The following is a 27,101-nucleotide window of genomic DNA, read 5'->3' on the forward strand; positions in this document are numbered from 1 at the left end:
AATGGATTACAATGTGCCCAAAGCCCATTTGCAGTCGCAGGTCAGCTAGTACTTAATAAACTGCTGGCCCATTTGCGCCTAGGTTCAACAAAACCTCTCATTCCACCATTTTCTTCTAAATTGCACACACACCTCGCTCCCCACCAATTTTCATCGAACCCCCCCTCACACACACACACACACACACACACACACACACACACACACACACACACACACACACACAGAGTGCCTGTTGATGACTCAAAGCTTGTTTCTCTATGAGAGGTCCCTGTTACACCTAAAACATTTACATTACTAAAACTTATTTTACATACAGCATTATTTAAGACGTTACTGAAAATACAGCCAAAACATTTTTTATCATCACTGTTGAAGAAATATTTATTTCCTCTGAACGGTCAGTTTCTCTCCAGTGTTGGTTGGTTGGTTGGTTGGTTGGTTTGGGGTATAAAGGAACCAAACTACAGGGTCATTAGCCCTTTTTCCTGACACAAAGAAGGCTCAAGGTAAGACAACACCCAAATTAAGTTTGGGGAAGTAAAAGGGGGTAAACAAAACCGAAAGAGAAAACAAGAGAAATGAACAAAAAACGGGGAAAATGTAAACTACAAGGGAAGGTACAGGAAGGTATTAAAACTATAGAGCAGATGGTCTGGGCTGGCTGATCACAAGAATAAAAGAGGATGAGCCAGCCACTTTGCAACACACTAAAATGTCCATCCCAAAAGGACTAGGCGAGATGAACACACGTAGGGAAAAGACAAAACACGCACGAAGACAAACAAATGCAAAGAAAGGGTGACAGATAGTTAAAATGGAAAGAAAGTGGACGCCTTAGAGAACGCAAGATGCCCATCCTTAGATGGTACAATAAAAATCCCCCTCACAAATAAAATGTAAAACTAAATCTGCTGTTGAGGCACTGTCACCCCAACACCTAGGTAGGGTGCTGGGAAGGTTAAAAGTCTGCCGCAGAGTGGCTAAAATTGGGCAATCCAACAAGATATGGACGACAGTCGCAGGTGAGCCACAGCGACACTGATGTGGGTCCTCGCCAATGTGGAGCTGGCAAAGGACAGCAGATTCCCTTCAAGTGTCTCGCATGGATAACTGCCCTACATTTCGGCACAAGACCAATTACAAATCAGTCTCCGGCAGTCCAATCTCCAGAGATGGTTTACCGGTCGCCTTTTTGGCCAGGCGGTCAGCGGGTTCATTGCTCGATATACCGACGTGTCCTGGGGTACTAATGAAGGTCACTGAAAGTCACTGTTGCAGAGGGCATAAAGAGACTCCTGGATTATCATTATCAAAGGATGTCACAGGAAGCACTGGTCGAAAGCTTGTGGAATGCTTAAGGAATCACTACAGACGATGAAGGACTCAATGGCACAGGAGAGGATATGCTGAAGAGCGCGATAGATGGCAACCAACTCTGCAATGAAAATGCTGCAGCCATCTGGCAAGGAGCACTGTTCAGTATGGCCAAAGTGAGTGCAAGCGAAGCCGACAAGATGTCGACAATTGATCTGTCTGTGTAGATTATTTCTGAGCCTTCAAACTTGCCGAGAAGAGAGAGAAATTGGTGGCGGAGGGTCTCAGGCAGAACTGAGCATTTGAGGCCTTGCAATAGGTCCAACTGATGCCGTGGGCGAGGTATGGATCATGGAGGTGTACGGAAGTGGACCCGCAATAAAGGTGGTAACGGGAAAGCGTCAAGTTCATTAAGAAGCGACCTGACATGGACGAAGAAGGGATTCCTAGCTCGGGGCCGCCGTTGCAGAAGAGGGATCATTGTGTTAGGGAAAAGGAGATGGTAATTTGGATGGCGAGGCAAACATGAATGTGGGAGAGATAATTTGCAAGCAACTGTTGCCACCAGAGTCGCAATGGAGGAACTCCAGCTTCCACAAGGAAGCTGTTCACTGGGCTCATTCTGAAGGATCCCGTCACGGGGCGAACTCGACAGTGGTGGATAGGGTCCAACAGACACAGTGCAGAGGGCAATGCTGAACCATACCACCCTCCCATAATCAATAAGGGACTGTACAATGACTTTGTACATCTGCAGCAGTGTAGGACAATCAGCACCCCAGTCGGTGTGGCTCAGGCATCGAATAAGATTAAGGTGCCGCCAGCACTTGCCCTTAAGCTGATATAGATGGGGAAGCCAAGTTAAGTGGGTGTCAAATACCAGTCCCAAAAAGTGGTAACTCTCCACTACATCTAACAGTTGGTCATCAATATAAAATTCTGGATGGGGATGGATGGTACAACAACGACAGAAGTGGATGACAAGTTTTGGCAGCCAAAAACTGAAAGCCGTGAGTGAGAGCCCGTGACTGTGCCTTCCGTATAGCTCCCTGCAGCCACCATTAAGCCACAATAATGGAAGAGGAGCAGAAGGAAATACAAAAACCGTCAGCATGTAGGAGGAGAGACACTGATGATCCTACCACTATTGCGAGACCATTGACGGCAATTAAAAAGAGTGGGACATTCAGGACAGAGCCCTGCAGGACCCCATTGTCTCATATACAGACTGCACTGTGGAAAGCACTGATGAGAATTCTTAAAGTGCGGAGCAACAACAAGTTCTGTATAAAAATCAGAAGCTACTCATGCAGAGTAGCAAGGATGTGGTGTCGCCAAGTGGTATCATAGGCCTTCATCAGGTCAAAAAAAGGCAACAATAAGGTGTAGTCACTGGGAAAAGGTTGATCGAATAGCTGACTCCAGGTGCACCAAGTTGTCAATGGCGGAGCGTCCTTGGCGAAAACCACCCTGGGATGGAGCCAGAGGTCCCCGAGACTCAAGGAGCAAACACAACCGTTGGCTCACCAATACGTTCTAGCAGCTTGCACAGAACACTGGTAAGGCTGATAGGACGATAGCAATTGACATCTAGTGGTTCTTCCCGGACTTTAGCACTGGAATGATGATACTTTCCTGCCATTGTGACGGCAACTAGCCACTGCTCCAGATGCGGTTGAAGCTGGCAAGGAGTTAGCATTGGGAACACGCTGACGGATGTTTCAGCATTTGAGAATGGAGGCAGTCTGGGACAGAGGATGTATCAGGACAGTCAGCAAGGGCACTGACAAATTCCCACTCACTGAAGGGAGCATTACAAGGCTCAGGATGGCACGGAGCAAACGAAAGGTGTTATCTTCCACCCTCTGTTTGAGGAGACGAAAGGTTGAGTGGTAATTCCCACATGCAGAGATGCAAGCATAATGCTCAGCTAGACACTCTGCAATTACATCTGGATCGGCAGATACAGATCCATTTGTGGAAATTTCAGATATACCTGTAGGTGTTTGATAGCCGTAAAGTAGGCGGAGCTTGGTCCAAACCTGGGAGGAGATGGTTCGCATTCCAGTGGTGTAGACATAGCATTCCCAACACTCCTTTTTCCTTCGTTTGATGAGACGAACATGGGCACAGAGCCATTTGAAGGCAATAAGGTTCTCCAGGGAGGGGTGGTGCTTATGAAATTGGAGGATCCGCCTATAGACTCTGATGGTCGCAGCAATTCTGGCGACAACCACAGCACCGACTTCCGTTGGAGGCAACTAGAGGAACAAGGGATTGCCGATTCAGCCATGGCAACAGTGGTATTAGTGATTGCATGGATCACTTCATTGATGGTGGCCTGCAACGGTTACTCAACCTTGGTAGTAGTTGTGAAAGTGTTCCAGTCAGCTTTGGGAAGAGCCCACCTGGGCATGCATCAAGATGGGGGATGCTGGGGCAGGGACAGGAAGAGTGGAAAGCGGTCACTAACACACAGGTCATCATGTGCTCTCCCCAGTGGACAGATGGGAGAAGACCAGGATTGCAAACAGAGATCAATGGCTGAATAGGTGCCATGTGCCACACTGAAATGTGCGGGGACACCTGTATTTAGGAAGCAAAGGTCAAGTTGAGTTAGTGGGTCCTGAACATCTTTGCCATCACCAGTAACCTTGGTGCCACCCCACGTAAGGACTATGGGCTTTAAAATCACCCAAAAGGAGGAAAGGTGCGGGGGGGAGTTGCAAAATGAGTGCAGCCAATACATGAGGCGATGCATCACCATCTGGAGGGAGGTAGATGTTACAGATGGTAATTTCCTGTGTTGTCCTCACACTGACAGCCACAGCTTCTAAAGGTGTTTGAATGGGCACAGGTTCACTACAGACAGTGGTAAGGACAAAGATGCAAACTCCACCTGACAGAGTGTCTACAGACAGTGGTAAGGACAAAGATGCAAACTCCACCTGACAGAGTGTCACAGGCACGACAGTTTTTTTAGTAAGCTACAGATGGCAGGGGCCTACACTGCAGCAAACCAGGTTTCCTAAAGGACAATGCAAAAAACGTGTAATGCTTAAAAGTTGATGTAACTTAGCTAGGTGGGAGAAAAAAACTGCCACAGTTCCACTGGATGATGACACCTTCCAGAATCGGGGAAGGCATGTAGTGACCAAAGAAGCAAGTTATGCGTCAGCATCACCTGCTGCCACCAGTCGAGTATTTGTATCCACTGCCATTGCAGATGAGGCATCGGTGAGATCCAGGTCCTCGGGGGACACTAAAATCTCCACCTCATCCATGGATGCAGAACCGGTAGGGAGTGGTGGTGTTGGGGCCACCAGAGGGTCCTGTTTCTTAGCAGACTACTTCTTGGTGTGCTTGCCTTCTCACTTCTCTTTAGGGGCTTGCTTTAAGGACTTCTCTGAAGTAGCTTCAGGCATGGAGGAAGACCATGAAACTCTTCATCCAGCATATTTTGGCTCCTTTAGCCACTGGCGAGTGTCTGCTGTGGCATTAGTGGAGATCTCGGAAGAAAGAGACCCAAGGGACCCCTTCTGCACGAGAGGACCCTCTTGCTTCTCCGGCTGGGAGGGGACGGCACTGATGTCCCCTGAACTTGTGGGGGGAGGGGGGGGGGGGGAGGTGTATTGCTCCCGAAGTAGGTGCTTTGGGAGCAACTGAAGAAAGTCGGCCGGTCCAGGGTATAATACAGCATAATTTTCCACTCCTTTTGGGGTACTGTGCAGTCTGGCGAGCATAGGGAGTGGTGCTCTCCACAGCTGATACAAGTGGGAGGAGGCGCATATGGAGTATTTGGATGCAGTGGACGTCCACAGTCTTGATGTGTGGCACTGGAATTGCAGTGGGAAGACATGTGCCCGAATTCCCAGCACTTGAAGCACCGCATAGGGGTAGGGACATATGGTTTAACATCACAGCGGTAAACCATCACCTTGACCTTTTCAGGCAATGAACCACCCTCAAAGGCCAAGATGAAGGCACCAGTACCAACCCTACTGTCTTTGGGTCCCCTATAAATGCGCCAGATGAAATGAACACCCTGCCATTCTAAATTGGTGCAGACTGCAAGAAGAGGCCATGATGGAAAATAATCGCCTGGACCATGTTGAGGCTTTTATGGGGAGTGACGCAAACAGGAATATCACCCAGCTGGTCACAGGCAAGTATGGCCCAAGACTGGGCTGGGGATGCTGTCTGTATGAAGACTGAATCATCTCTCATCTTGCACTGCGACTTCCCCAAACTTGTCCTCGAGATTTTCAACAAATAATTGAGGCTTTGTAGGTCTAAAGGAGTCCCCATCCATTCTGTTACAGATGAAATACCGAGGTTAATATGGCTCTCTTGTCTCTGTACCCTATGTTCCTCGCACGTTGTAGCGAGGGACGGAAATGAGTTAGGGTCATACCTGTCAGCATTGTATTCAATCTTTCCCTTCTTAGGGACCGCTGGCACCATTTGGTCACCAGCAAGAGATGACTTGGTCTGCTTCATTGCGGGTCATCCGCCCTGATGCTACCCACTCTGATCAGGGGCTCTCCCCTTGGGCGCCACTCAGTCACAGCAAAGGCCACCTGGCATGAGGGCCATTGCCGGGGGTCCTGATGCCCCAAGAACACGGGCATCTACTCCTTGGCATACGTGGGGTATTTAAAGCTAAGACATCGGCAGTGCAATCCCTGTGTTGTCAGGGGGCTACCACCAAATGGGTACATGACGGTCCCACTACAACGAACTGGCTAACGTGCTGTATATTGGGCGCAGAGAAATCCAATATTGTCATGGGGGCAAAAGAGGACAGGAGAAAACAGAAGAAGAAGAAGAAGATGATGATGATGTACCCCGGAAAGTGGCCAAACAGTTGAATTGCAGGTGGAGAATCAAAGCCATGACAAGAAGAGGTTCAGGAGATCAAATCTAATGGCACTATGGATAACTGCACCATGTAAGGCGTCCTTCCCCAAATGACCCGCACTTCTGAAGAATTTGGGAAGGGACAGCTCAAACCATAAAATGGGACCTGAAGTTTTAGGCCCAGAAAGTGGGAGAGTCCTTTTAGTCCCTCTTATGACAGGCAGGAATACCTCAGGCCTATGCTAATCCCCGGACCAACATGGGGGGGGGGGGGGGGGGGGGGCCAGTGTTGACATTGTGATTAGTTTGCTCTCGGAAAATTTTGTGACTGAACTAATTTGTGTTTTATAAGTTCTGTGAAAGGCACCAAGAAGTGCTTGTTTCTTTCTTTTTTCTTTTTGGTGATTAAAATGGCACTGACTGTCATAAGCCTTCATCATTTTACTACAGTAAAAGTCAGATTAAATCATTTAAAGAAATGTCATCACTGGACAAAGAGCTTTTAACTTAGATTTAAATCAATTAACTGAAAAATAGCAATGAAAGTCTTAATTAGGTTTAGAAATAAAAAATATTGCTGTCCTTCACGAGTTTCAAGTCTGTGACCTTCTCCAAGAAGCTCCTAAGCTAAAACATTACGTTTACGGTCATAGAGCAGTAGCCATGTTGAGTTCAACCTTCAAAAATTTGGCTTCACATAATCTCATGCAAAACTTTTTCAATGTAAATCGATCTCTGTGATTACAATAACTGTATATGTGACGCTAAATCACGTCTTGTGCAGAAGGATCCAGTAGTGTTTGGCTACTGCTGTGTACGGAATGTGTGTGTGTGTGTGTGTGTGTGTGTGTGTGTGTGTGTTTCCATGCATGATGAAATACAAAATTAGAGGGCCAGATCCAGGATTTGGGATCCAAATACAACAACAAAGAAAACTGTACAAGGTGAACTGGACAATATTGCGACAACAGCGGACAATTCAGAAATGACATTGAGTGCTCTGATTGAAACAAACCAGCTCCAGCCCATGAAGTGTCATATCAAGTAATTTTAATCAGACTCTAGGCACTTACCTACTGACATAGTACTATTAACAGCTATGATCAACATAGTTACACTTAAAACACTACCTTGAGTGACAATTCCCTGTTCAAAATGATCACATAAGGTGTCATTAACTTGATATCGAAAACAGCATGGTGATAGGAAGGAGACATCCTTGAAAACACAACTCGCGGAGCTGCCCAAGGATAACACAGGGTGTTTCAAAAAGAATATACATACTACAAAAGTTTAATTTTGTCCAAACTATTAATCACTGTGCCTTGGCTTGGCCATTGGAGAAACAAATACATAGTCTAGTTTATATTAATAGCTTCTAGATTTCAGTTGTCTTCTGTTTTGCTTGGTAACCGTCATGTGTTTAAACTGGCTACTCCGCAGCAGAAATCATTTTGTGTTCTTGAGTTTGCGAAGTGCAATTCCGTGATTACAGTGCAAAGACGTTTCAGGCTGTGGTACCAAATTGATCCTCCGAATGGGTTGAACACTTGCAGATGGTATTGGCAGTTTCTAGATACAGGATATGTATGTAAAGGAAAGAGTCCTGGCCACCCTCGTGTTCCTGAAGAAAATGTTGCACGAATACAAATGCTTTCCAACGTTGTCCTTCAAAATCAACTCCTCGTGCCAGTTGGAAGTTACAACTGCCTACAATAATAATTTGGTGTGTTCAGAGACGTTGGTTGGTTATGAAGCTGCACGAGTTACATACTGATGACAAACGCAAACGTGTGGCATTTTGTAATGAGATTCTTGATGCCACTGACAATTATCACACTTTTGCACAACGCATCGTGTTCAGTGATGAAGCGACTTTCCATGTTAGTGGTCAGGTGAACAAACACGATGTTCAAATTTGGAGCCTACAGAATCCACATGCAGCCACTGAACATGTAAGAGATTTGCCCAAAGTCAATGTGTTTTGTACAATATCCCGATCACGTGTTTATAACCCACGTTCAGCAGTATCTCGCTATATTATATAACTAGTTGTTTCCAAGGCTGCAGGAGGACAACTTCATTTTTCAACAAGACGAGGCATCCCTCACTGGATTTGTCAAGTGCGTGAATATCTGAATGAAACTCTCCCAAACTGTTGGATTGGTCGTCAAGTAGCTGGCAACGTAGCAAGTCTCAGCTGGGCTCCACAGTCACTGGATTTGACATCCTCTGACTTCTACCTGTGGGGTTTCATTACAGACAATGTTTATGTACCACCACTCCCACAGAACCTGGAAGAGTTGAAGAACCAGATCCGTACTGCCATAACATCAGTGGCAGAGGACATGCTTGCCCGAGTATGGGAGGAATTTGAGTATTGATGTGATATTGCTCATGTCGCTGATGGAGGAAATATTGAACATCTGTACTCTGAACTTGAGAGGTTCATAAATATGTGTGTGTGTGTGTGTGTGTGTGTGTGTGTGTGTGTGTGTGTGTGTGTGTGTGTGTACACAGTTTCATATCTATATGTCTTAATGTTTAATAAATATAGGCATTCGAAATAGGTATATTATTTTTGAAACACCTTGTATATCTCCAAGTAGTATCATGGGCCTTTTCAATGTCAAAAAATATACCTAGGAGATGACGCCGATGCAAGAAAGCCTCCACTAAAACTGTTTCCACAAGAGCCAGGTTATTGAAGGTGGACCGGTCCTTCCTAAACCTACAATGAAGAGCGTGTCTTTGCTAACAGCACATCGCCTGCAGCGCCTATCCTAAGCCTATGACAACATCAGTTGGACCCAAGACGACCAGAAAACCATGGCCTGGTCAGATGACTACTGATTTCACTTGGTAAAAGCTGATGGTAGGGTTCGTGTGTGGCACAAACCCATGGACCAAAGTTGTCAACAAGGTACTGTAGAAGCTGGTGGGGTTCCTAATGGTTTGGGCTGTCTTTGCATGGAATGGACTTCTGAGCCCTCTGGTCCAACTGAACTGATCACTGACTGGAAATGGTTATGTTCAGCTACCTAGAGACCATTTGCAGCCAACAACAATAGAATTTATATGGATGATAATGCGCCATGTCTCCGGGCCACAACTGTTCGCGATTTGTTTGCAGAACATTCTGGACAAATCGAGTGAATGATCTGGCCACCCAGATCACTCAACACTAATCTCATTGAACATTTATGGGGTGTAACCAAGAGGCCTGTTCATGCATAAAATCCTCCAACGGCAACACTTTAGCAATTATGGACAGCTGTAGAGGCAGCATGGCTCAATATTTCTGGAGTGGACTTCCCGTAACTTGTTGAGTCCATGCCATGTCGAGTTGGGGCACCACGCTGGGCAAAAAGAGGTCCAACACTTGCTTCATCATGTACATACATATTATTTTGTACATTATTAAAATAAAGATGAACGTACATATGTATGTCACATGTATGTACTACAATTTACTTTCAATCACACACTCATTTATACGAATGTGTTCCTCCGTCCCTCTCAATTGTCTGGGACACTAATTTGAACATTTTTCCTAGTCCCTGGAGTTTCAAATTATTGAAAGTCAATTGTATTCTTATTCAGCATAAAATTTTGTTGGAGTATACAAAAGCAGAAGCTCACGGGTTAAATACTTTTGCAAGAATGTAGGTGGTGCAAACTTGGGACTCCTATCTACGAGAGGCTATAGTCATGGAATCAAATGATATAGTAAGCTGAAAGTACAGGGTGATTATACTTAAACTTCCAAAACTCTGTAGAAACACCACCACTGGTCAGAATGACGTCAACTTGCAATGGAATATTGTTGGAGAAGGGGGAAAAACGTATGGCAGGAAAAAAACAGTGTGAACATTGATCAACAGATGGCACTGTATGCTTCAGAATATGTAAATCAAAACACCTGTTATGCGCACGACCCACTGAAATTGGTATAAACACGCTGGGTACATGGCATATCCTCCTTTCGCGTCTGCGACGTTCACCATGACTGTCTCAATGCTGGATCGCACTCTGCTTGTAAAGCTGTATTACAAGAATGACAATTGCGCACACATTGCTCTGCAGAAGTTCCAGACACTGAATGGTTTGAAAAAAAGGTGTTGGTCCAATGACTGCCGTGGGTCTGGAGAAAATGATTCAGAAATTCAAAAAGACGGGTTCTTTTGGTGTGCAACCTGGTAGAGGAAGGAAATGAATTGATTCGACATCAGTGTGAATTGATTCGACATCAGTGTATGCAATGGCCCTTGCAATGAAGGAGGAGACGCGTCATCGTATGCCAACATGTAGTGCACGGAGAATTTCCCGAACATTGGACATACCTGTGACCACAGTGTGTAAAATCCTACGAAACATCCCTCTTTGCTATCCATTCAAAATTACCCATGTGCACGAGTTGCTTCCCATTGACCTGCCAGCAAGAGAGACGTTTGCTTTAGAATTTATTGTTCGCATGGAAGTGGACAATGATTGCCCATGGAAGGCTTTGTGGACAGACGAAGCCCACTTCCATATGACAGGATAATTATGTCAATACACAGAACTGTCGAATATGGGCAATGGAAAATCCACATGCAAATCTACCAGTACCACTTCATCCTGAAAAGGTCACTGCTTGGTGCAGGTTTATGGCTCCATATTTATGGCATAGGGCCATATTTTTTCGAAGAGACAGGTGCTTCCGGTCCTGTTACCTGCACCGTCACTAGTAAGTGCTATGAGTGTCTTTTGCGCAACCACATCATTCCAGCTCTCCAACAGTGTGGATAGGGTCATTTTTATGCAAGATGGTGCACCGCCGCACATTGCAAATCCAGTTAAGCAGCTGCTGAAGTGCCATTTCGGAAATGCCAGATTTATCAGCCTCCATTTCCTTTCAGCTTGGCCGTCCCAATCACCTGATTTTAATCCCTGTGACTTCTGGCTGTGGGGATATCTGAAAGACGTTGTGTTCAGTGTTCCAATTGCAAACTTAGGTGCATTGATGGCATGCATTGCGCAACACATTCTGAACGTGACCCCAGAAACACTTTGATCAGTTGTGGAACAATTAAAGCAAGTGATGCTTTTTTTGCAGTTTTTGGGCTCAGGACAATTAAAAACTGATGTGAGTGATGCTTTTTATGCAGTTTTTTTGCCTCAGGACAACTAAAAGCCAATTTTTCCCATGCAATGTGATATGACCTTGCTGTGATGGTTGAGCTTACGCAACTAACAGTATCACACCTGTACATCCATGCACACTGAGCAGTACAGTTTGTTTAACGCCAAACGTACACCTTAGGCACTGTTGTATGATTCATTTGTCATTTGTAGTCGATCACTTAAATTATGATGCTTACAACGCCATCTATTGCTACATTTTGTAACTATTTATTTTTCTTCTGACATACATTGTCCCTTTCTCTGATAATATTCTGTTGCAATTTGGCATCATTCTGGCCTGTGGTGTTATTTCTACAGCAGTTTGAAAGTTTAATAATTAATCATCCTGCATATACACATCCATACAAGACGTTGTTTAACTCAGAAGCTCAACTGGGAACTGAACGAGGATAGGCATAAACACAAAAAGCGTGAGCAGATTGTAAATAATTAGCACAATAAATCAAAGGTTCTCATAACATGAAGGAACAAACTGAAAGGCAAGATGTATTTAATGAAATGGTGGATCATTTAGCCAAGACCACTGCAAAATGAATTACTGTGTACAAAGTCCTCAATATCAAACAGCACCTGAAACAAGTTGGGGCTATTGCTACCAACTTCACAGTTGAATTGACTCCAACAAATGATGGAATTAAATATCAGCTGGTAGAGAAGGAGATGCATTATCAGCAACATAGTAATTAACGTAAGTATTTGATAACACTTCACTAATTCATAAGCAAACTGTCACATGTCAATCAAACAAAGGGCTCAAGCTACACTACAGACCAGTATTTCACCACTACTAAGAACTTAGATTCGTTGACTTCACCAGCTCACAATCGCCTTTAGAACTTGACTAGATCTCAGGCTACTCTACAGATCAGTTTGCCACCACAACCTGCATTCCAAAACATACAAAGAAAACTACTGCTAATGTTCTGTTCTCTCCCATTTTGTGCATGTATAATGTGAAGTGCCACATTGTAACATCATGGGACAGAACCACCATCTGGTAATGGTAGGATCGGAAGACTCAAACATAAAACTGCAAAGAAATGTTAATGGAGTTAGGGACACTACCATGCTATGATTTCTTAGTCAACGAGGACGATAAACAATGTAGCAACAGCTGCAACACGAGCACTGAATGAATCTGTTCTGCCATTTAGTGAATATGGAAGCAACTGCAAGTGCTTCTTTACCGTATGTGCAGCACAGCTGTTTCATGTACAGGAAAAGTTACTTCCAGAATCATTTTTAAGATAACTTGAGGGCCTGGTGCCACTGAAGTGGAATGAAAGGTAAGTTATGTGTTGAGTTGGTTTCAAAAAGAAGCATTGTCTTGGGGACTGCAAGCAGTGGAATTCTGATGATCTCAAAGAGTTCGGCAGCAAATGTGCTAATTAGTTCTGGTCGCAAATAAGCAAAATGATGAAACTTCCTGGGAGATAGATAAAACTGTGTGCCAGACCAAGACTCGAACCATGAAAGGCAAAGGTACCATGTACGAGTCTCGGTCTGCCACACAGTTTTAATCTCCCAGGAAGTTTCATAACAGTGCACACTCCGCTGCAGAGTGAAAATCTCATTCTGGAAGCAAAATGATGTTCAGGCTCAGCTTTTCAAGGTCATACATACAGCAGAAAAAATTGCAGGGGCTTCGAAAGGGTTTTTCTCCAGGAACTGGGAAACCAGTCAATACTTAAACGAACCTTTTACACATGCAAACTGGGTGACACCACTAATAATAAAATTATATGAGGAAATCTGAGAAGCCTGTGGCAATTCCACACATTTGGGAAAAAAGGGATAAATATCGCATGAATGGGAGCCAAAACACAAATACACACAGTAGGATATGGCTGTAGTGAAGTCTACCTGTAGAACAGTTTCTCCTGCAAATATCACATATTTTGTTGATGAAAACAGGAGAGGAAAGTACAGAACAGGACCAATTGGCTACCAGCATGTGCAAGAGGGTGATAAAGAGAGAATAATTTCTTACATGATCCTACAAGAATCTAGCTGGAATAATCAACCATGACAATTAAGAGTGGTGATGTATGGATATGACGTCCAAGAAGCTCTGTTAGAAGAAGATACGAATAGTCTTGTAGTCAGCTACCAACGATAAACAAGGAGTTTTTGAGCTGCTCTGGAAACAGTTTTCAGCTTTATCACAGGGCACCTTACATGTAATTAATAAGGAAAGAACCATACCATTGTTGCCACTACACAGCATTAGAGCCCAGAACACTGCTGGAAAAAGCAGTGAGCCAATAAGAAAGCAGGCTCTGAGTGAGTTCATGATAGTAGTGCTACGACTATGTGCCCCCATTCATACCTGGGTGGGATTGGCTTCTCAACACTAAGGCACAGCTTACACACAGGTACTGCGTATCTAGCACCCTAGCTAAATAGTGTCACAATGTAAGGGAAATAATAACTTAATATTTATTTTATTTCAGTGTCCTGGCTGATAGAGGGGTCAAAAAATGAGGACTGAATAAAGATTAGTCCATGTTAGTCATACACCCACCCATTAGTATGTCACAAAAGTATAAGAATCAAAAGTTTCAAGTTAGTTATTGTTGTTGTTGTTGTAGTCTTCAGTCCTGAGACTGGTTTGATGCAGCTCTCCATGCTACTCTATCCTGTGCAAGTCTCTTCATCTCCCACTACCTACTGCAGACTACATCCTTCTGAATCTGCTCAGTGTATTCATCTCTTGGTCTCCTACGATTTTTACCCTCCACGCTGCCCTCCAGTACTAAATTGGTGATCCATTGATGCCTCAGGACATGTCCTACCAACCGATCCCGTCTTCTAGTCAAGTTGTGCCACAAACTCCTCTTCTCCCCAATTCTATCCAATACCTCCTCATTAGTTATGTGATCTACCCATCTAATCTTCAGCATTCTTCTGTAGCACCACATTTCGAAAGCTTCTATTCTCTTCTTGTCTAAACTATTGATCGTCCACGTTTCACTTCCATACATGGCAACACTCCATACAAATACTTTCAGAAACGACTTCCTGACGCTTAAATCAATACTCGATGTTAACAAATTTCTCTTCCTCAGAAACGCTTTCCTTGCCATTGCCAGTCTACATTTTATATCCTCTCTACTTCGACCATCATCAGTTATTTTGCTCCCCAAATAGCAAAACTCCTTTACTACTTTAAGTGTCTCATTTCCTAATCTAATTCCCACAGCATCACCCGATTTAATTCGACTACATTCCATTATCCTAGTTTTGCTTTTGTTGATGTTCATCTTATACCCTCCTTTCAAGACCCTGTCCATTCCATTCAACTGCTCTTCCAAGTCCTTTGCTGTCTCTGACAGAATTACAATGTCATCAGCGAACCTCAAAGTTTTTATTTCTTCTCCATGGATTTTAATACCTACTCCGAACTTTTCTTTGGTTTCCTTTACTGCTTGCTCAATATACAGATTGAATAGCATCGGGGATAGGCTACAACCCTGTCTCACTCCCTTCCCAATGACTGCTTCCCTTTCATGTCCCTCGACTGGTATACCTGCCATCTGGTTTCTGTACAAATTGTAAATAGCCTTTCGCTCCCTGTATTTTACCCCTGCCACCGTCAGAATTTGAAAGAGAGTATTCCAGTAAACATTGTCAAAAGCTTTCTCTAAGTCAACAAATAATAAAAACGTAGGTTTGCCTTTCCTTAATCTTTCTTCTAAGATAAGTCATAAGGTCATTATTGCCTCACGTGTTCCAACATTTCTACAGAATCCAAACTGATCTTCCCCAAGGTCGGCTTCTACCAGTTTTTCCATTCATCTGTAAAGAATTCGCGCTAGTGTTTTGCAGCTGTGACTTATTAAACTGATAGTTCGGTAATTTTCACATCTGTCAACACCTGCTTTCTTTGGGATTGGAATTATTATATTCTTCTTGAAGTCTGAGGGTATTTCGCCTGTCTCATAGATCTTCCTCACCAGATGGTAGAGTTTTGTCAGGACTGGCTCTCCCAAGGCTGTCAGTAGTTCTAATGGAATGTTGTTTACTCCCGGGGCCTTGTTTCGACTTTGGTCTTTCAGTGCTCTGTCAAACTCTTCACGCAGTATCATATCTCCCATTTAATCTTCATCTACCTCCTCTTCTATTTCCATAATATTGTCCTCAATAACATCGCCCCTGTATAGACCCTCTATATACTCCTTCCACCTTTCTCCTTTCCCTTCTTTGCTTAGAACTGGGTTTCCATCTGAGCTCTAGATATTCATGCAAGTGGTTCTCTTTTCTCCAAAGGTCTCTTTAATTTTCCTGTAGGCAGTATCTATCTTACCCCTCATGAGATAAGCCTCTACATCCTTACATTTGTCCTCTAACCATCCCTGCTTAGCCATTTTGCACTTCCTATCGATCTCATTTTTGAGACGTTTGTATTCCGTTTTGCCTGCTTCACTTGCTGCATTTTTATATTTTCTCCTTTCATCAATTAAATTCAGTATCTCTTCTGTTACCCAAGGATTTCTACTAGCCCCTACTTGATACTCTGCTGCCTTCACTATTTCATTCCTCAAAGCTACCCATTCCTCTTCTACTGCATTTCTTTCCCCCATTCCTGTCAATTGTTTCCTTATGCTCTCCCTGAAACTCTGTACAACCTCTGGCTCTTTCAGTTTATCCAGGTCCCATCTCCTTAAATTCCCACCTTTTTGCAGTTTCTTCAGTTTCAATCAACAGTTCATAACCAATAGATTGTGATCAGAGCCCACATCTGCCCCTGGAAATGTCTTACAATTTAAAATCTGGTTCCTAAATCTCTGTCTTACCATTATATTATCTATCTGAAACCTTTTAGTATCTCCAGGCTTCTTCCAGGTATAAAACCACTTTCATGATTCTTGAACGAAGTGTTAGCTATGATTAAGTTATGCTCTGTGCAAAATTCTACCTAGCGGCTTCCTCTTTCATTTCTTAGCCCCAATCCATATTCACCTACTACGTTTCCTTCTCTTCCTTTTCCTACTGTCGAATTCCAGTCACCCATGACTATTAAATATTCGTCTCCCTTCACTACCTGAATAATTTCTTTTATCTCATCATACATTTCATGAATTTCTTCATCATCTGCAGAGCTAGTTGGCATATAAACTTGTAGTACTGTAGTAGGCATGGGCTTCGTGTTTAATTTGGCCTCAATAATGCGTTCACTATGCTGTTTGTAGTACCTTACCCGCACTTCTATTTTTTTTATTCATTATTAAACCTACTCCTGCATTACCCCTATTTGATTTTGTATTTATAACCCTGTATTCACCTGACCAAACGTCTTGTTCCTCCTGCCACCGAACTTCACTAATTCCCACTATATCTAACTTTAACCTATCCATTTCCCTTTTTAAATTTTCTAACCTACCTGCCCGATTAAGGGATCTGACATTCCACGCTCCGATCCGTAGAATGCCAGTTTTCTTTCTCCTGGAAACGATGTCCTCTTGAGTAGTCCCCGTCCGGAGATCCGAATGGAGGACTATTTTACCTCTGGAATATTTTACCCAAGAGGACGCCATCATCATTTAATCATACAGTAAAGCTGCATGCCCTTGGGAAAAATGTTAGTTATAGTCAATTCAATTATTGTTTGGCGTTGCAAGGTTCACAAGAGTAGGTAGATGAACCACTGACAGCAAGAAATAATATATAAGTAGTTTGTAAATCCAATATATATCATTGATGAGATGACCACTGCCAGGGCACGTAGCAAGGGGGGTTTGGGAACAATGTTGGACAGGGCAACCACCGGAAGTCCACATGGCTTAGAGAGAATGGATTAGCACCTGCACGTACCAATGCCTGCAGGCGATGGCCACCTGCATCACTCTGAATCACTGCCCAGTGAGTACAATAGCACAGGGCCACAACATGATGGCACTGATAAACGGACAGTGGCAGCAGAAGCTTCCAAAGGACTACCAGGACCCACCTGGTTAGCCAAGAATCAGAGCAGTAACGTTTTGGTTAACTGGCCACAAACAAATGGCTTGGTGGAGCTATGGTTGTGATGGGAGGATTGTGTCCATGTAACTGGTGAGCAATAAGCATGCAACATTAGCTTCACCTGGTCGCTTCAACACCAAAAATAAAATCAATTAGTTACATAAAGGGAATAAAAGACTAAACACATGCAAACTGAGTTAAATTTATTTAGCGGACAACTCCTTGCATTTTTAGCAGCGTATGTATGATATACAAATGTAACACGCACTAAAATAATCAGACTCTTCCACTATATAATTTGGCTTTCTGAAGTAATCTTGTAGTTTTACTTTTCATAACAAGAAATGCACTAAATATGGTGCAAATGTCTACATATGGGTAGAAAATAGAAAAATGTGTTACCACAATCTCATTCAAACCTTGGGCTACTGACAGCCAGAGAGAGAGAGAGGTGGGGAGGGGACAGGCACCATGTCCTGTCAGTATAACACCCTAGCCCACAAATGCACCAACACAGACTGACAACCAATGTAGTTTGGACACTGATGTCAATCTCAAACATTTACTGATTTCAGCGCCACAGCCTGAAACGAAGAGGACAGAGCTACTAAACAACAATATGACACTCAGCTTGACTTTGACTGAATACAACACTTGAGAGAATATTTCACAATAAAAATTAGAAACGGACAGGTTTTAAGCTGGTGTCAACATGAAAGTTGGTTTGAAAGCAACAGTGCTTTGCTAGGCAAGATCCTGCAATTACACTCCCCCACCCCCACCCATCTTTGCGTTTTGACTTTGCCAGTTATACTGCCCAGAAGATTGGAACTATTGTCTGTCATTTTACCAAAGAGTCACACCGAACAGTGGTAAACATGTTGCTACAAGATCATTTTATCTTCAAATAAATGGCAGGATAGTCCACAGTCGTCAAAGGTAAGATCAAAGGCAACAGTCGAAAGATGAATGCAATGCAGACAACTCTTGATAACAACAAACATCTGAACATTAGGTTAATTATATAAATCATTTGTATCTGTGACAATGCAAACTAGTGAACTTACATCCAATGTTTTGTTTTCCTCTGTCAACCGCGAAACTTCTTTACTCAGTTTTTCAATCTCCGATTTCAGGTTATTGCTTGTTGTATCCGTTCCTGGAGGCGTCGGATCTGGATCGGTTTTTTTCCCTTCATATGCCGCTGTGCTGCAAGTTTTCCACTGCTGACGATTGCGGGGAACATACTTGAGGTGAGAAAATCTATAAGAACCAGAAAACGCACCTATCAAATGTTTACGCAACATGTAAGAAACATTTCTCATACATATGTCAAACATATATGCCATGAGTTCTGTTCTCTGATAGCACATTATGTATTTCGTTTTTTTAAATGAATACCTTGATGTTACAACTGTTGCCTGTCCATTAATACTTTCCGTAAACCCACATGCCACCCTCAAGCCCATACGCAAGCCGGCAGCAGCCATCTTCGCCTTGCTGAACTTTAAACAGGTCAAAGCTAATCACGAAAACTGTTTGTTCCATCGGTTCCATCTGCACAGTGAACCCATTGGGAATCCTCAAATATCTGCCCGAACATATTTTGCGGAAATAATTATCTAGTCGGATGTGTGCGATATCAAATGAATTTTACAGCTGACGTACAAAAGCAGATTTAAGTCCACAGCGAAACACAGATCAACTCTCTACCATGACTATTTCAGCGACAGTTGAAAGTGAGGAAATCTTACAAGAAATTATGTGACCTCTCGGTGGAACTATTCGACAAACAAATCTCACAAGAACACCCTGCGGACTGAGTTTCTTCGATGTTATTCATATCTATAAGATCAATATCCAGATAATTTCCTAAGCAATATGACACTTCTTTTAAAATCAATTAAAAAGCGCTTTTGAATACTAGAGCATTTCTAATGCTATTAAGTATAAAAACCTGCAACATATTAACGAACTAGTCGGTAGCTCAGCGCATACGTTAATCGTGTTGTAGTCATAGCACAGTCTAACATGTTAGACTGTGGTCATAGGGTGTTTAGGATTCACTTTCTTACTTATTAACAAATGGAAAGATAAATAGCAAATATTGAATCACATATTTTTAAAATAAAGATAACACCTTTTTATTTATAACTGTCGATCATATAAAAATAAATCAAAATTTGATAAATCTTTTTATTAAATGGCAAAAATCATATACATAAATAATACCAATAGGTCTATAGAAATAAAAAAATCTGTTTGATTTTCTGTTTGATGTTTCACACTTTTGTACCAAATTTTAAGTTATTGTGAATGCTTGCACTTTCATACAAATAGTAATTTAAAAGTGATGTCATTTTTAATAAAAATTGTGATTATATATTTATTACATAATTGTTCCATTTTTAACAAATATGGAATTCAGGAAACTAAAAAAGGATACTGCTATAGATGGAGTCACAAACTATGGCTGTCAAGTTTAGACTTGTTCTGTGCACCTACGTCAAGCACTCTCCGACAGTCAATGAACTTTCAGAAGAGTTCTTAGTCTCCAGCTGTGGATGTCATAGCCAGTGCGTGCATTAAATGTCATCATACAGAATTATTTAGTGGCTTATCATTCCATTTGTTGAGAGCTATTATGGCTGATGGTGGTGGGAAACGAAGAAGTGTAGACAAGCAAGTGAGAGACATAATTTGCAGGATACATGCTTTCATGAATCCCAAATAACGTTTATGAGCATACCGCAATTCTCGCTTGGAATTGGCAACAATGTACTCCCCACTTGCGTCTTGACCTGCACAAGCCACCATCGTTCATGGAATGGACTATAGTGAGAGTGACTTCAGAATCACAATCCATATAGGATAGGTGCTGAGCTACTGACGAATTTGTAACTAAACTGCACATATTTTTGTGTCTAAAAGTACACGGAAATCTTCTAATCTTCAAAGCCTTTTCCTTGAGTAATTTTTTTAATTGTGTTGTACTACTTTGGGAAACTGATGTCTACTTACTTTCATTTCCTAAAAGTGTGAAGAAAATTGGAGAGGGCAACTCTGTAAGATCTTCTTACAAATAAAGCTTTAATATGTAGCGCACAAGAGTCTGTGAGAAGAAAATAACATTTGAAAATAATCAAAAAAACGCAAGTTCGTTTTACTTTCCAAGAGGTAGTTAACACTGAAAATAGAGCAGGGAGATTCGCTTATATTAATAACAGTGTCTAAAAAAATAAGTCGAGGGGAAAGGCAATGGTGAGTCTCCATAAAATCTCAGCCACTCCTACTTCATGTACTGAGGTACAGATTTCAACAACCAATGAAGAAAGGTATAGACCGCAAAACTACTAAGTGGGTATGTTCGACACAGTAGGACACAAATTAATGAGTAAACAATATTGTCTACACAAAAAATCAACAACATCCCACATACTACATGCATTTGTATAAATTAGCAAAAAAGATTAAGTAATATTGAACAAAAAATATTAAAAAGGCATAGCTGAAAAAACTAATTACTCAAAAAATAATGAACCAGGCAGCGGCAAAGCACCAGTGACTAAGAGCTCTAATCTAAAAAGATTAATAATCTAAGGTAAATTTTGAATTTAAAAATTAAACTAGAAATTCTATATCATGAAATTCATTATTATTATTTTTAAGTTTCCATTAGAAGATATAGAACTCTTATTTTAATTTTTATTTTGTAAGTTTTCTTAAACAATAAATCAATTTAATTTCAATATCCATAAGGCACTGTAACATAAGTTTCTAGAACTAGTCTTTTATCACACTGAAACAAAATTTTTTCTTAACTTCCTTCTTGATTAAATTTCTAGTATCAGCATCTCTGGTTATCTGATTGTACTCTAATTGTAATTTTTCTTTCAATTCACTCTCAGTTAATCTCATCATAGATTCACCATTCAATTTTTGAATGTTCTTATAATTTAAACTGAATCCCTTTACCTTCATCACTGTGCTTTTATCATTTTTCTTGAAATAATAACATTTTGGTCGAGCCGAAGCCCAATTTGTAATCCATTAATTATCTCCTAATTCCTCTGTCCATTCACCTAACATGCAGTTAATGTCTACATTGATTTCACCAGCATCGATATATACTACACTATCTGTATCAAAATATAACATTTTTCCTAGCTTATGTAACCTATCATACAACAAAACATTTACAACTGATGTGGTGAATGCTGTTCTAAAAATATTTGTAGGTGTATTATTTTCCACATAATAGTCCATGAAACTGTACTTCATCTCAGCCATTTTCTCAGTAATAATAACTTTTGGGTCCAGGTACATCCATTTATTACCTCCTATTTCATCTATACATTCGCCCAACATACAGCCATTTTCTACAGTGACTTCACCATCACTGATGTATACAACCCTATCTGTATCAAAATATTTAACATTTTTCCTAGTATACATAACCTATCAGACAACAAACACCTTGTATTTGATTTGGTGAATGCTGCTATAAAAATATTTGTAACTGTATTACTTTCTAGATAACAATCCTCGAAACTGTAGCCCATGTGAACCATTCTCTAAGTAATAAAATTTATATCTGTATTATCAACTTAGTCATCCAGTAGTATCACATAAAATAGTTTTAAAACTGTAGCCTACTCAGTTTTACTCATATTTTGCCCATGCTCAAATTTTCCCGTAATGAATTCAAATAAATCTTAGGAACAGCTTAATTTCCTGGCCTTTTCTTTGTATTATTAGGATCTAAGTCAATATCCAATTTTTTCTTTAACTGTTTTAGTATACATCTCATCATTTTCAAAATTAGTTTACTGGTTTGAGATTTTATTTTCATAAAATCCTTCACATATTTTTAAGCACTGTGTTTCTTTTATTTCTACAGTCCCATACCTCATAGACACCTAAAATATTATATCCCATTTCTACTGTTAACTTTACTTCAGCAGTTACCCAAGTTCCAATAAAACTTCTTTCATCATCATTCCGTTTGCAATTATATATTTTTTCTTCTGGACATTGGACACAAAAAAGAAAAAAGCAGTTTTTAATTTTTATCGGATTTCATTCGTACTGCCAAAACTGAATGACACAATCCTCATTGTGCTAATATTTTACATTTTATCGGTCTATACTATTTTTAGTATAATGTAGTGGTCTACAAATTTTTGTTGGTTGTCGCTCAGGATAATAATCACAATAATGCACAGCTGGATAAAGACCACACACATCATCAAATCTTATTTTTGCTTAACACCACCTGCTTTAGCTCCTGATTTTGTCATATTTGTTTGACCACCATCGAAAGCACCTCTTGGACTTCATGGTCGACAGCTTTAGGTAACTGTTTCAATTTCCTAAGTTTTTTTTACACTCTGCTGAGTTAAGCCAATCACATTCTCACATGTCCACTAAATTATATCCATAATTTCGTATTTCTACACTTCTTGTTAATGTCCTTTGACATCCATTCAACCTATTTTTTTATTGTTAATCGTCTCACTTTTAAAACATTAAAAACGACCATGGCAATGACAAGCAGTGTTGGTTTCTTCATCAAATAATCTACTTGTATTCATGCTATATTTACTTCAACACCATTAAGTGTATGTTGAGTATTATTATTGTTTAAACTGTTTAAAGAAGCAATTGATCCTTTACTATAATTTTCCTTTTGTTATTTATCTGATACACATGTCTTCCTTCAGGCTTACATTTACACTGTTGAAGTGAATATTACACATTCCTTTCCTTTTATCTACTTTATGTACCCAAAAATATATAGTAAGCATATGATATATTTTTTATAATCATTACATTCATATTTTCTGACTTGAAATATTTTATCTTCTTTCGGTCTTCCACTATTATAACCAGATAATCTTCCTAAAGATGATGTTTAGACTATAAACCACCAAATTTAAAATAGTTTTTTTGGCACAGTGCTTCGATGTAGAAATTTAAATAATTTGTTTTTCCTTCATATGTACCACATGATCCACAACTTCTTTTAAATGTGACATTCCTTTCCCTTTTCTTGTAGTTGTTGTTGTAATGGTGATTTTCTTTATCTTTTAATTTTATAGTTTCTTGTAGTATTTTATTCACTATATTTTCTGATGGTTGGTAAATTCTATTTCGTTACCCATCTGTGAGAGGCATATTTGATTTAAAAATCAACTTGTACAGTCCAGATTCAATGAGAATAATATTTAAATGAGACAGTTGTGAATCAGGGCATTTGCTGGGATCATCGAAAAATGTTTTATCTTCATTAGCTACATGTATTTGTACATCATTTTGTGGTTTCTCATATTCTAAAATTTTGGCTCCATCTTTAGCTTTAAACCAGGATTATTCTCTTTATCAATTAACAGATACAATTTATCAATTAACAGAAAAGCTTGTTGTTGACAAGATCTACAATTTAAAACATTTATCTAGAATGATAATACATTTGATAAAATATTTCAGGCAAATTCTAGGGCAGGCTTAGTCAAAATTCCATCAAGGCAGCTTCATTGATAAATATGATTTTCACATCAGTTTTCTGGACATCTCTCCTAGATACCTCAGACAATAATCTAAATTTTAGCATGTCATTATCATCAACTTTTTTTATAATAGCTTGTTTTGTATTTTCATACTCTAAAAACTTAATCCAAGTTTATTGATAAATATAGTGTTTTTTCATTTTGTGTCACAAAAGTCTCTGAAATGCCCTATAAATATTATAATGTTTTAGTATCATCTACATCTAGACCATTAGTATCATCTACATCTATATTATTTCTAATTGCATCATCTATATATCTGTATAGTTTAAAAATGTAGTGAATAAATTTGTTTATGTAAAAGTACCCATAATTATAGATGCAAAATTATTACAAAAAGACGTGAAACTTTATAAAACTTAATGGTTTAAAAAGTAGCTAAAACTGGGTAGCTGAAAGAAAAGTGAAGTGACAGCAATAAAATTAAGAGTGCAAACAGTTTATATGAACACTTTTTCTAGGTCACAATAACAACAAATGACTTCATTTATTTATATAAATTTCTATTTATGAATTCGAATTTTGCCTGATTTATTTAAATCTAATTAAAATTGTCTCTGTAAATGGAAGCATGCAAAAAGTGTGAGAAATGTTGAGCACTAAAGTCGACCAATAACTTTCATTCACACAAATATACTAATGATAAATGTAAGAACTCATGTATGGACTGCGTTAGTGAATATCATAAAAACTGTATGAAGGTAAACAAATTATGTGTGTATGCGGAAAATATGTTTCAATACGTTATTAAAAGAACATTTGATAATAATTCCAAGTGATGAACATCCTAAACTACTGAAAAATGATGAAGAGAAAACAGGATGTAAAAATGTATTGGTTGTGAAGAAATTAAACATTTTAGTTGCTTTTACATAAATATTACATCTAGCAACAAGCTTTCAAGCATATGGAAGGTGTGTCTTCAGTATTACCATAAACAAAAATGGAAATTAAATAAAACTAATGGAAATTAATTAATCACAGCGTTTGAAATTTCATCAACATTAGTTTTACAAAAACTTCTTAAAATTTTATTGACATAAATAGAGGATAAAATGGCTCAGACTTTGAGGGATTTTACAGTTGCTCAGCATTGTGATTATTCTAGAAGGAGTAATTTAAGGGTATATAGCAGATTTTAAAAACATGATTTAATTAACCTAATTACTTCACATAATTTACCACCCTGTGAAAACTCTCAATAACATGAAAGCAATTGAACTCAAAAATTTAGTTAAAAGTAATAGCTTCAGAGGCTACTGCAAATTAAGGAAATCAGCGTTAATTAGTTCCCATTTCATCCTAAATTGTTCCAAAAGACTAGATCAAGCCCAAAACGTGTACCTAATATAAAGTATTTTTCCAATTTTGACGATGATGTGTTTGAAAACACAGAGCCACCAAGACGAGAAAAAAATACTGACATTAGATCAAACAGTAAACTATTTGAGCAAGAAAAAGAAGGCAATCCACCAAAAATTAAATTATTTGTTGTTTTAGCAACAAGAGCTAAACTTGGTGAAAAATTTAAATTAATTAGATTAAAACTGTGTGCCGGACCGAGACTCAAACTCGGGACCTTTGCCTTTCACGGGCAAGTGCTCTACCAACTGAGCTACCCAAGCACAACTCACACCCTGTTCACAGCTTTACTTCTGGCAGTATCTCGTCTCCTACCTTTCAAACTTTGCAGAAGCTCTCCTGCGAACCCTGCAGAACTAGCACTCCTGAAAGGAGTCTTCAACAATGCTAATACTAGTAAACAAACAGATTACACAGGGTAAAGAAAATTTTGCACACTAAGACTACGTAGTGCTATTCCTCACATACTAGCTACACAAAAATGACTGTCACAAAATTTCGTCCTGTGTATATTTTCAACAATAAATGGATATTAAAGATTGAAAATTTGGCAACATTGTAATCACATGTCCGGTAACTATCTCCACCAGCATATAGGAGTAGTGCTGTGTGTTAGGTGCAGGGGATACCGTTTTGGGTTAGTATGCAGTGCATGAGGGTGAGAGGTGGCATGAGCCCCCTCTCATATTTCTATCTTACGATTTTCGTCTCTAATTGCATGCGGTGAAAAGTTGCTATTCCTTCACACGCGGACTTCCCACGCAGCGTCTCTCGTCACCCGGGTGGTCCGGTGACAGGCGGGCACTCCTGATCTGGAAAGGGTTAAGCCAACGAGTGTGAGGAAGTCGAGTGAATGCTTTGCAGACGCCGACATTGTCAAAAGACACGCCCGGAGGGGTCTGAAGTAGCGGCTGGGCTAGAGGTTCCATTACTTCGCAGAATCTTAGCGAAAACACTTTCTGGCGGGCTACCAGCGAGGTGTGGGAATGACTTGTGTACCCAGGCAGTTGTGGCGGGAAAATTCCCGCGCTTTCTGCAAAATAGTAACTGTGATTGGCTGGCTCAGGGCAAAGCTCCGTGACGTAGCAAAATCAGCGCAGAAATTGGCGCCAAGAATCTCCATTGGTGGAATGGTAATGCTCCGGCAATGGAGTGGAATTTTCCGCCGGTTTTCGAGTTGCTGATTGGAACGTTTAACCACGGCCACTGTCGTGGGGGCGGGAATGTTGTGTGTTCGGCCTGTACGGGTGCTCTAGGTAGTCGGCTCTCGCCTTTCGGTCGAGGACGTCGAAGCAACCAGCCATCGCTTCCAGTACGCCAGATCGTGTTCTGGCAGTTAAGAAGACAGTTTGGTAATGTATGTCCGCAGCACCGGCAGATAGGGATTTTCCTAGGTGATAATCAGAGCTCAGCAGAGTGCGCCTGTTCATCTTTTTCTAACTTTGTTCTGTCTTGAGTAACAGCAATTAATGTTGGGTTAGCTGTGTGTCTCTCTTAAGATTTGAGTGGCAGGGAATTGGCTCCACATGCCACTTCGTCATAAACCTCACTATCTAGTTTAGGGACAACTTCACCTTCACAGCGTTTGTTTGTGTATCCAATTTGAGCCAGTTTGATGCATTATAAATGTTTCATGTGTTTTTGTTTATTATTTTGTGTTTAGTCTTAATAAATCATATTGTTATTTTGGACAGAACTTTCATTCTGTTAATCGGTAGAGCAACCCATCATTTCTCACTATGTTAATGAAACCTTCCTTTATTTAACTTATTTATCAAATTAAATTATTGCAGGTGCCAAACTCTTTTCTACTCCACTTGCAGGGTTGATTACAGTCAGTTC

The 27,101-nt window shown here is 40.4% G+C and overlaps 1 protein-coding gene across 1 annotated transcript in view; it reads right to left on the reverse strand.

The window, feature by feature from the left end:
* The window catches only part of LOC124605774 (grpE protein homolog, mitochondrial), a 42,034-nt gene extending 23,017 nt beyond the window's left edge, over positions 1-19,017 (reverse strand). The window contains exons 1-2 of the mRNA XM_047137659.1: positions 18,730-19,017; positions 18,396-18,591 (exon numbers count right to left, since the gene is read on the reverse strand). Of these exons, the coding sequence (XP_046993615.1) occupies positions 18,396-18,591; positions 18,730-18,818 (285 nt within the window). The 5' untranslated portion in view covers positions 18,819-19,017. The remainder of the gene's footprint in view (positions 1-18,395; positions 18,592-18,729) is intronic.
* Between the last annotated feature and the right edge of the window lie 8,084 nt (positions 19,018-27,101).

This window comes from Schistocerca americana, chromosome 3 (assembly GCF_021461395.2).
Source record: "Schistocerca americana isolate TAMUIC-IGC-003095 chromosome 3, iqSchAmer2.1, whole genome shotgun sequence".
In the NCBI taxonomy this organism is placed as follows: Eukaryota; Metazoa; Arthropoda; class Insecta; order Orthoptera; family Acrididae; genus Schistocerca; species Schistocerca americana.